The 11,480-nt window shown below is 35.7% G+C and overlaps 1 protein-coding gene across 1 annotated transcript in view; it reads left to right on the top strand.

Annotated features, from left to right (window-relative positions):
- The window catches only part of LOC116847430, a 196,737-nt gene that overhangs the window by 184,157 nt on the left and 1,100 nt on the right, over positions 1-11,480 (top strand). The window contains exons 5-9 of the mRNA XM_032822427.1: positions 1,453-1,796; positions 4,797-5,016; positions 5,224-5,529; positions 8,439-9,011; positions 10,272-11,002. Of these exons, the coding sequence (XP_032678318.1) occupies positions 1,453-1,796; positions 4,797-5,016; positions 5,224-5,529; positions 8,439-9,011; positions 10,272-11,002 (2,174 nt within the window). The remainder of the gene's footprint in view (positions 1-1,452; positions 1,797-4,796; positions 5,017-5,223; positions 5,530-8,438; positions 9,012-10,271; positions 11,003-11,480) is intronic.

Raw genomic sequence — 11,480 nt, 5'->3', positions numbered from 1 at the left:
GCAAATGAACAACTAAGCCGGTCATATCGTCTAGCTCGAGACACGAAAAACAAAGTTATTCTTGTTTTTCTCCTGTGTTTATGTTTTTTAGACTGCCAGCCTAGTTGTTCATTCGCTCGCATCGAACGCGGTTATTCATTCACGACGTAATATCACACGTACTCAGTCAAAACTCGCGCATACCCGCGCTTCATGATAATGCTTTTCGATCTTTGTGTTTTAAAAACGAGTCGTGCTCTCTCGCATCTTATTCTTTGTCTTTTCCCTTTCTTTTTCCAACTACAATTTCAAATTTCTTTTTTAAAAATGTTAATCGATAAAGAAAAGATAATACTGTTTCTTTATCGAAAATTTGGAGATATTAGATCATACGAAGAAGTAACTGATCTACACATTCAATGCTGCATATCCTGATCGCAATTTTATTTCTAAATCCACCGTTCAGAAGACAGTGATACTTTTTTACGAAATAGAAACAGTTAAAGACCAAAATCCTTTCAAGTCTCATAACTCTAAATATGCCTAATAAAAAAATACTTTATTATAGGTTTTTGGAAAGCCCTTGAAATAAGCTACAAGAATATGTAATAAAAAGTGGAGGGGGGGCCAATTTAAAAAATTCAATTTGACCTTCGTATGACCTTTGTCCTCCACCCAAAGTCAAATTTTTAGCCATCATTAGGTACATTTTATTAAGCCCTACAACTTGCTACTTACATATTTATTTTATTATTACTTACTATATTATTTACTTACATATATTACTTTGCTACTTACATATTTTTTGCTACAGTTGATCCTTTTCGATTTGACCGTTTCCGGACTTTTTGCCAATCCTGTATATATATATATTTTTTTTTTCTTTACAAGTAATGGCACAAAATGCAACGTGATCGATTCGGTTACAACTATCCATTACTGCTCAAAAACACAGTGAACATTTCGTTTTTCCACTATTTTCCTAGACACACATACACGTAGTACTACACGTACATACTAGTTCTTAATCGAGATAAAATTGTTTTCTATACAGGTATTAAATATAACGATCAATCCAGTTTGCATACCCAGAAAAATACATTCAAGTGATTGTATTCAGATAAATGTTACTTATTTCACATATTTCATAAATATATCCGCAATCTATCATAAGCTTATCATAAACATTAAATTTATTTAAAATATATTTGGAATCTTAATAAATTTAGCATTTCAATCAAGAATATTAATTTAAAACAAAAGAGATAAAGTCTATTTTTGGACGAATTATCGTCGAGGGGAACTCAGTAGATCATTAAAATTTGATTCGTCTTGAGTGGCCGATTAGGAGAGAAAGTTTCCCACACTTGAAGATCCTCTCGAACGTGAGAAATAAGAGTGACGCCCGCAGCTTATCGCGATGTTACGCGGACGATCGCGGCACAATTTCGGGGCGATTTTTCCGTTTTTCAGGGTATCGGCTACAACTTCGATTTCAAGCTGTCGTACAAGTTCCTGCGAAGAAGCGAGGCGCATCTCAGATACGGGAACAGCAGTATGTCCACATGGCGCGGCGAGTTGGTGAACGGCACGTATTGCGATCGCGTCCTCACCAAATGCGACACTAGGGCTTGCCGGCTGCAGTCGCCGAATTATCCCGGAGTTTACCCCAGGAATGTCACTTGCTACTATCGGGTGGAGCAAAACCGCGCGCCGGTGGGTCACCGAGCTCTGCTTGCCGTTAGTCAACGGAACAGTCACAAGATACACATTAAGGATCAGGTCGTGAAGTACGACAGAAGTCAGCGGGTGCTGAGGTATATTGATGATGTTTACGATGCAAAAGTTAACGAAGTTAAGACAGATAGGGATAGAGGACAGAGAGACAAGTCAGAGAGAGAGGGAGAAAGAGAGAAAAAGAGAGAGATAGAGAGAGAGACGTGTTTAGACTGTCTTGACTTACGTTATTTCTCTGTTGTGTATATTATTGTTAACTTTGATATTTTCTTTCACGAAACATTTTCCTTTTTTTACAATATAAAAATGAAAAATTAAGAATATAAAATAGGAAGATGGTAGGATCAATTTAATAAAACGTAACGAGGTAAACAGTAGACAGCGGCTTTGAGCTGTTTTCGACACTCTTACGCGAATTTTATCAAATATTAAAGCATGAATAAAAATTTATCAATTATTTATTAATTATTATCTTTATTATTTAATTTTTTCAATCCTTATACAGACATATAGGGGAAAAGTGGACAAGATAGAACATTTTTCAAGAAGTTCAAAAAAAGATTAAAATAATCTTTTCTCCAACAACAATTATAGATGTTTAGTTTGATTTGTTTCCTAAAAAGGTAGCAGAAAGAAAATTTAAATTAAAAAAATTTTTTAGGAATTAATGAAAAAAAGTAATATTAATATTGCCCAAAAAGTACGGGCGAGATGGAACATCAAATAAAAGTTATATAATTAATTAAAATATGAAATAAATATATATTTAATTAAAAAACAGTAAGTATAAAAACGGATAGCTTTAACATTTCAAAACGCACAAAATTATTTCATAAAATATAAATTATATACTTATTTAATATAACTTAGATTAAATTATTTAACATACTTACTTGTACAAGACTTGCTACTAGTTGATACTAGTTTTACATTAAGGAGATAAATAAAAAATTATATAGGGTACTTTAAATTATATAACTACAAATATTAATAATATAATTAAATGAAATTATTAGCGTTTTGAACGTTTCCTACAAATAAAACTTTACAAGAATTACAATTATACATTCTTGTATCGCAATATGAATTAATTTTATCTAGGACATTATTAAGACAAGATAAAAGATTACGTAGTGTTCCCTTTTGTCCTTTTTCATCATGTTTCATCTCGTTCGCAATGCTGCTTAATTGATGAATAACAAGTTTTCAGGTTAAAAACTTCCATATACAGGATGTTTTTAATATCAGTTACCACCCCCATTATTTCGGAAACGGTTCGAAATTCCGAAAAATCGCGAAACACGTGTTCAATCATTTCAGGGTGTTACTTTTTTAAGGAAGTGTGATAGTTATCCCCCTTAAGGAGGTACAAAGGGGTACCCAACTTAAAAATTTTGAATGAGACCCTCTATTTTTTATTGCGTATTCTTATAGCTTATCTCGAGAGCTTTTCAAAACATTATAATAAAGTATTTTTTTTTTTTATTAAGTACTTTTCGAGTTATGAGGTTTGAAAGTCAATAGCATGTGTCAATATGTGCGCACATGAACGGCACGACGCGACGAATGCCTCAAAGCTTGAATGGTCGGAATCCCTTCCAGTGTTAGTAATATCCTTTCCTACATACTGTTGCGTCTGCAATTTAGCATGACCACTTTGTCCAACGGAGTTGATAATTTGACTTTCAATTTGTAGTTTTTCCAAGTGCTACTTGCTCGTTGACTGCGTTGTTCATTGTAAAAAAATACTTTATTATAATGTTTTTAAAAGCTCTCGAGATAAGCTATAAGATTGTGCAATAAAAAATAGAGGGTTTCATTTAAAATTTTAAAGTTGGGTGTCTTCTTGTACCCCTTTGGGGGAACGGGGCGATCCCTCATCCCCTTAAAAAATAGCTTGCTATTTTTGAAATGATTGAACACGTGTTTAACGATTTTTCGGAATTTTGAACCGTTTCCGAAATAATGGGGGTGGTAAGTGACTTTAGAAACTTAGAAACAGACTTTAGAGGATTAGAAACAGTCTGTATATTCATTCACAAAGCTGGATTTCATAGTTAGATATTATTTTATATGATAAACAGACCAGTATATACTATGGCTGTTATAAGTGATAAATTATTAGGCTTAAATTATTTTTGAGTTTTAAAATTCACATCAGAATAGAGAGCAGAACGTTTCATAAAGAGTGTTCCAGGACAACGTCAGAAACTTTGGTGAAGGTATAGTATAGATTAAGGTAAACATAAAAGTCCTATATTATTTTGCAATATTCGCAATAATTATCGAGATATTAATTAAAGAATATCTGTGAATGATCACGTGAAATATAATAAATGAGTTGTAGTGGCAACATCTGCCGTCATGTGTTTGTACATTAAGTCAAATTGAACGAAAAAATCCTCTACCTTTTTCCTAATAACTTTAGATTTTTAGTTATTAATTAGAGAACATTAATACATTATTGCAAGCAACAATTCGTCAATTTTCTTTAATCAATAATTAAAAATCTATAAAGTTATTAAGTAAATGGTAAAGGTTTTTTTGTTCAGTTTGACCTAATATACGATAGCAGACTATGGTCACTTACAGCTCATCTACTATATCTCGCGTGATCCTTCATAAATCTTCTTTAATTAATATCTCGATAATTATTACGAATATCATAAAACGTATAGGACTTTCATGTTTATTTTAATTCGTACTATGCCTCCACAAGAGTTTTAAAGTTGTTCTGGGACACGAGTATAATTGCTGGTCGACAACAATGCACACTATATTATTGAAACATAATGAAGTAAGTAAGTAAGTATAAAAATAAGGTTGTAAGTATAAGGATATCGAGAACTATCTAACATGAAACATATGATTGTCACGTTATTATTGGATCAAAAATAATTTAGATATCCCTTCTTGCTCAATCTTCCCTTAATATTTGATAACATCCGCACAAGAATGCCAAAAATAAATCGAGTGCCAGCTGCAGGACGTTTCATCTTGGTGAGAAATAGCACGAGCGAAAGAAGCATAATGATAACGCGGTGAATGGATTCCCGGGTAAACTTTGCGTGCTTTTCAAGGGTGTGGGATCAGTGCAACGTCGTGCAAGATTACTTGACGGTATACGACGGGGGTTCAACCTCAGACCGAGTGCTCGTAAGGCTGTGCGGAGGAGATGCGGTGCCAGACATCGTCAGTAGTCACAATACGATGTTGTTAGAGTTTCATACATCCCCGTACGACAATCCGTTTCATCCAGTTCCATTATCTTTCCTGCCAGGATTCGAGCTCGAAGTTCAGGTAAATCTTGAATAACGTGTTACATCATGCCTTCTCGCGGGATCGAATCAGACATATTATTACAAATTAGTTATAAATCGTTTTTACATAAAGAAAAGAAACTGAAGTATTTAATCGTCGTTTCAACATCATTGATGGCCGGACGAATGGCAATTCGGAAATATCCGTCGAAACTCGCCTTCACCCTTTATACATTCCTGCACGCAGGTGATCTTCGTTGACGAGAAATCACGAAGTTTCGTGAAGGAGAACGACAACTGCGACTTTTATATATCCGGCGACGAGAACTCATCGGGCATCTTGGAAAACCCGAAGCACTCTTTGCCGCCGAACACGACCTGCCGCTATCACTTCCAGGGCAAGTTCAACGAAATCGTCTGGCTGTCATTCGTCAAGTACTACGCCGCCAGCGTGGAAGCTGCCGCGAACATCGACACTGCCGCCGATTGCAACGCGAAGCTCTTGATATGGGATGGCGATATCACGGTGGACAAGCTCGCCGCCGTTCGAAAGGTGAGTACTTTGCAAACGATTTTTGTTTTTCTTTCTTTTTTTTTAAATAGTAATCAGTGTTATATCTTCCTTTTGCAAAACACGAGGGTAGGATAGGAGATCAAGTAAAATTTGCCCAAATATCACGTTGGCCATGTATTACGTTTTTATCGTGAATTCCTTTTAAAACATAAGACAAAACATAAGTACATAGGAGCTATTAATATCTATCCAGATAGATTTAGTTAAGTATAGGATAGAATTATTTTTAAAAAATACCCAGGAGATAAATTTTTTCATTGGATTATCGGCTGTGCTCCAAACTGCATCGAAAAAAATTGTTCAAATCATATTGAAATCAAATGTACGTAAATTTGGCAACAACTTTGTTAGTCAATTTATGAAGATTGCACAAATCTTATGAGTGGTTTATGTGGCACTTATATTTATCGTATGGAATGACAAAATAAAAATACGGAAAGCGAAATACGAAAATACGAAAAAAAAATCCAAATTTACTTAAAACAATATTATGCGAATATGAAAATCTGAGTGCAATTGCTAACAAATTTGTTGTTGCATCAATGTAACAAAAAGTTTACATTACTGTGTGACATAAATTTAACAAACTATATAAATAAGACTTTAATGATTACAACCAAGTGAAAGAAAGAAGATCAATGAAAACCAGTATTTGTTGGTACGAATATTTAACTGTGGGAGGATAATGTTGGTGGAATGTCCTGTGTGTGGACTTCTTCATTTGCCAAACGGGACGCCGTACTAATTAGGCCACGAAAGGTCCAGGTCCGACTCCTGGCTGAGGCAGTATTTTTTTGCTACAGTAAAAGAATCGAGAATGAAGTGCATAATTAAAATAGTTTGTTAGAGATGGGATTAATTAACATTAATAACTTACGATGAAGGATTAGATGTGGAAGGTTGGTTCACCGTGCACGCTGCAAGTTCAGAAAAATTTTACGTATATTGTCATTGTCTTGGACATTATTATTCTCCCACAGTTTAATAATTAATTATACCAACAACCACAACTGGCTCCCATTGGCTTTTTTTCTCTTACTTGAATGTAAATTTAATGATTAATTCAATACAAGAGAGATTCAATATTCATATATAGTACCCATATATATACAGTACTCATACAGTACCCATTCAATTTGAGATAAATTAATTAATTACAGTATTCACATTCACTTATTCACATAAATATAATTAAACAAATTGTAGAGTTTCTATCACCAAATGTCTTATGTTATGATAATTATAAAAACCTATCTAACCTATGTACTAAAAGTATATAGCATCAGAATGTAATTAATTTTAATGATCAATTCAATGGAGTACATTTGCTTTATAAATTTAATTAAATCAATCACAAAATTTCCACCATCGCGTATCTTATGTCGTAATAATCATGAAAGCTAAATCCAAGTATGAAATTTAAGTCACGAAATCTAACTATATGAGAACAAATATAATAAAACTATATATATATATATATATATATATATATATATATATATATATATATATATATATTGCATTATAATATACAGGGTGGCCCACGTAAAGTGTTACAAGCTAATAACTCTAAACATATTTGTCCTATCAAAAAGTTGTTCATGAGAAAGTTTCATACATTTGAGGGGCCTTTCTAACTACATAAACAAAAATCCACTTCCGTCCCCCTTTGAAGAGGGGTGGGAAGTAACTTCAAAGTTTCACATGGGACCCCCTATACAATATTACATATTTGAATTCTACGGGAAAAAACAAGTAAATTTTGTCTGAAATATTTCTTTGGAAAATGTTCCTATCAAAAGTTATAAACAGTTAAACTTTAATGTAGAGTGCATTGAAATTAATGATAAATTAAATAAGACTCATAGTTTTGTTTTACTTTATTAAATGTTCAAATTGTTGACCATTAATATTTAAACACTTATTAATTCTTTTTACAAAATTTTGCCTAACTCTAAACAACATTTCTGGGGTCATCTTAGTGCAAGTTGTACGTATTCTTCGTTTTAAGTCTTCTTTGTCGTAAGTGATTGAAATGTGACTTCCTCTTTGATATACCGCCATAAAAAATAGTCCCAAGGTGTAAGATCAGGTAAACGAGGGAGCCATTGAACAGGACCCCGAAAAGCTAAAAGTTTAAATGTTTATAACTTTTGATAGGAGCATTTTCCAAAAAAATATTTCAGACAAAGTTTAATTGTTTTTCCCCGTAGAATCCAAATATGTAACAAAAAATTTTTTCAAGCAAAAGTTGTTTGCTTTTTTACGTAGAATAAAATCCCGTAATAAAAAATATGTATTTCTATTTAAAAAAGCAAAGTTGACCTTGTCCTGACCTTGGCGACGTCATCTTAGGTCAAATAACTATTGTCATTAAATGCGACTTTTTAAGCCTTACAACTTTTATTGGGAACATTTTTCTCTAAAATGCTCCCCCGCCGAGTTTTCTTGCCGTTGCCGAACTTATGGGACACACTGTATATATATATATATATATATATATATATATATATGTACCGTGAGAGAATATATATTTAACAATAATATATACTAAAAGCTCAATAAAATAGAATAAAAAATACTTTTGCATCCTAAAAGGGACAATTTTTTCTATTCCTTTTTCACCGTTATTCTTACAATAAATACGTAAATAAAACAGACATTACCCTTGAACCAACATGACCCGATCTCCATTACATTAACCGACATTAACGAACATAGTAATTCGAGTGACCGTCAGTCAACAGTCATTCACGTTAACGTTTACGCGCTGCATACAATGCAGCAGTCGGGATGTCACAGAACGATTGTCGTGTCATCACGTCGCGATAACTCGACGTGTATCCTATCTCGACGCACGGTCGTCACGGCTCGCGATCATTTTGCAGAACGTCACGCTGATGGGACAGTTTTGCAAGGACGACATACCGCGGCTCTGCGACCATAGTCTGCTGCGCAACAGCAGCCGGCATACGCGGCCTTGCAGCCTCGCGGAGAGCTATGTGTCGACCGGCAGGGACCTCACCCTGGAGCACATACTGCGCCAGGGTAGCGCACTCTATCCGATCAGTTTCGTGCTGCGTTACGAGTTCGTGCACGAGGCGATTTCGTGCAACCATGTGTTCGCCTCGTCGTCATCGTCGATCTCGACCGCGTCTTCCGCGTCGTCCCTGTCCTCTTTGTCATCCTTCAACGCCGGCAAATTCGCGTCGCCCAAGAGCGTGTTTTTCTATGGCCGCGGCGGCGCGCAGAATCTCAGCTGCGTGTACAGATTCGAGGCCGATCCCGATCACCGGATAGAGCTGTCCTTCGTCAGGGCGTCGTTCGGCGGCAAGATCTGTGCGTCTTACGTGGACCCGCTGGTGAATCGATGGACGTGCGACCGTCGCATGGCGGACGTTAGAAAGTTTGGCTTGGCGGACCTCGTCGTCGCCGAGTACCCTTGGCAAGGAGTTGAACTCGTACGTACAGAGTTATAAGATTTCTCTATCCTTCTTAACCCTCTGCTGACAACGTTGGGGTCGGATCCGACCCCAAACGCGTTACTGGATATGTTCCGCAACTTCATGTTATTAGCAGAGAATTAATCGAGTTTGGCCAATCTGAATCTTTGTTCATCTAAAATATTGAATTTTATAATAATTGACGGTAGTGTTTATCGGTATTTAAGTAAAATTTTCTCGATGATCATCCAGATGAAGAAATGGAATCATCTTTATCTTTATCTAGATGAAAAATATACGAAATGTATTTATCTTCATTTCATTCATCTTTTTATTCATGAGAAAAGTGGTTTCAGTCAAATTGTCTAAAAATTGGATATGTGTAGTTTTTGACTTTCTGACCATAAATTCCATGGATAAAACCTTCGAATGTGGATACATTTTTTTACTACAGATATTTGAAAGCGACAATATTAGATCCATGTACGTTGAAGATCTATTGATTAATTCGAGATTGCATGTGGAAATATGCGTGTATGTTGGTGAGTGTGCGTATATGTGTATGTGTGTGTGTTTATGGGTGCGTGCATGCGTACGTTTGCGTATGTATGTTATGTACGACTTTGATGTTCATCACTCTTTGCGTTATCCAGAAATTTAATATTGCCATTTTCGAAGTAACCTGCGATGAAAAAATCTACTATGTTCGAAGATTTTGTCCATGAAATTTATGATCAGGGGATCAAAAACTATAACATATTCAATTTGTAGACAATTTAACTGAAACCACTTTTCCCATATGTTTTGTGCGGGATTCTTTCTATCAGATCTTTTTATGTAGGGCAAATGTTAATACCAAGCAGGCTAATAAAAGTTATACGCTGATCTTCGTGTAGAAATTACGTGTAAAATATATAACATATAAAGTATATACATGATGATATGCTCTGTGTAATTATAATTGCATTTGAAAATTTAATCATGTAGCTCCAATAGAGAATGAAATGAGTTAAAAGGTATATGCATCTGGAATTAGATTTGCTCAGAATATCTTTAGTTATTTAATCATCAATTGAATAAAAGAAATGGAGATCAGCGTGACAGTGGATATGTTAATTCTTTATTTTACTTTACTATTTCTGTCCTTATACAACTATTACATCAGTTTGGAAACGTAGCTCTATAGAAAGAAAGATTTGAATTTTTTCCGAACTACTGTACGGTCGTTTTAAAAATATTCACAAAAAAATATTCACCGTTGTCATATCTCATTGATAGGCTCGCGACTGCCTGTGCTCGAACGTGTCTGAAAGGATCGTCGTGCGGACGCTGACGTCAAACGTGGTGGAGGTGAGATTCACCGTCACGCTCATGAACGTCACCCAGGACTATCGGGACTTCTTCTTCGAGGGAGAGTACCGTTTCGTGCCGGTAGGCGCCGAGTCCAACGAGCATGGTTGTTCTACGAGACTCGAGGAGCGACGGCTACGCGGCACCAGTGGCGAGATCTCCCTCAGGAGTCCGTTGCCACGGGTGATCCCCGGCGTGGCGGCGGTGGAGGAGATTCTGACGAACACGGAGGACCTCACGGCGACGCAATGCGTGAACGAGCCGTGGCTGATCGAGCCCGAGGACGCGCGTATCAATTTCCTCTACTTGAGAACTGCCGGCTACAGCATCACCTTGGACAACGTCGAAGATTGCACGACCTTGAACCGAATCGTCGTGTACTCAGCCGCGAACACAAAGGACCGCAGTGTGATATGCCCAGAGGGCGGCGTAGACACCGCCAAGACCGTCGACTTCTTCTCCGGCGGCTGGAATTACAGCGCCGTGAACGCGAGCGTGGCGATGGCGCAGCACTCCCGCAGCTTCGTCGTGGAGTTCTTGCAGCGGGAGCCCGGCTTCTACGCAGTCACGTGGATCGCTATCTCCAAGCGTTCGCCGGCCGCGTCCAACATGGGTGCCAACGCGTTCACCATATTACCCATGGAAGACTGTCCGTACAGGTTGGTTCTGCGATTTTTGTAATATGAAACTACGCAAAAGACAACAGCATATTTCTAAATATCTTTAAAATCTAAAACTTGAAGTTTTAAAGTTTAAAATAAGGAACCAGCTTTTTAACATTTTTGCTGCTCTCTTTTGAACATGTCGAATGAAAATACAACAATAATAATAAATTTTTGTTTTAAGTAACGCTTGTTGCATAGAAGACGTTAAAAAACATATAATAATAAATAAATTAATTAATAGAATATATATAAATATTCCACATTAAAAATATACTTTTTATAAAAATATATATTTTTTATAAAAAAATATATATTGTTTTTCTAAAAAAATATAATTATAATATAAATATTTTTATAAAAAAATATATATTGTTTTTCAATAAAAAATAGTCTCATAAATGAAACATTAGCACTTTTAGTTTAACACTTGAATAACTGATGAAGTCATTTTAACTCCTCTCTCTCTCTCTCT

The sequence above is a fragment of the Odontomachus brunneus genome, unplaced genomic scaffold (assembly GCF_010583005.1).
Source record: "Odontomachus brunneus isolate Ranch 3 - 2012 unplaced genomic scaffold, Obru_v1 Obru_scaffold_077, whole genome shotgun sequence".
NCBI classification, from domain to species: Eukaryota; Metazoa; Arthropoda; class Insecta; order Hymenoptera; family Formicidae; genus Odontomachus; species Odontomachus brunneus.
The sequence above is the reverse complement of the archived record's forward strand: the minus strand, read 5'-3'. Positions and strand labels throughout refer to the sequence as shown.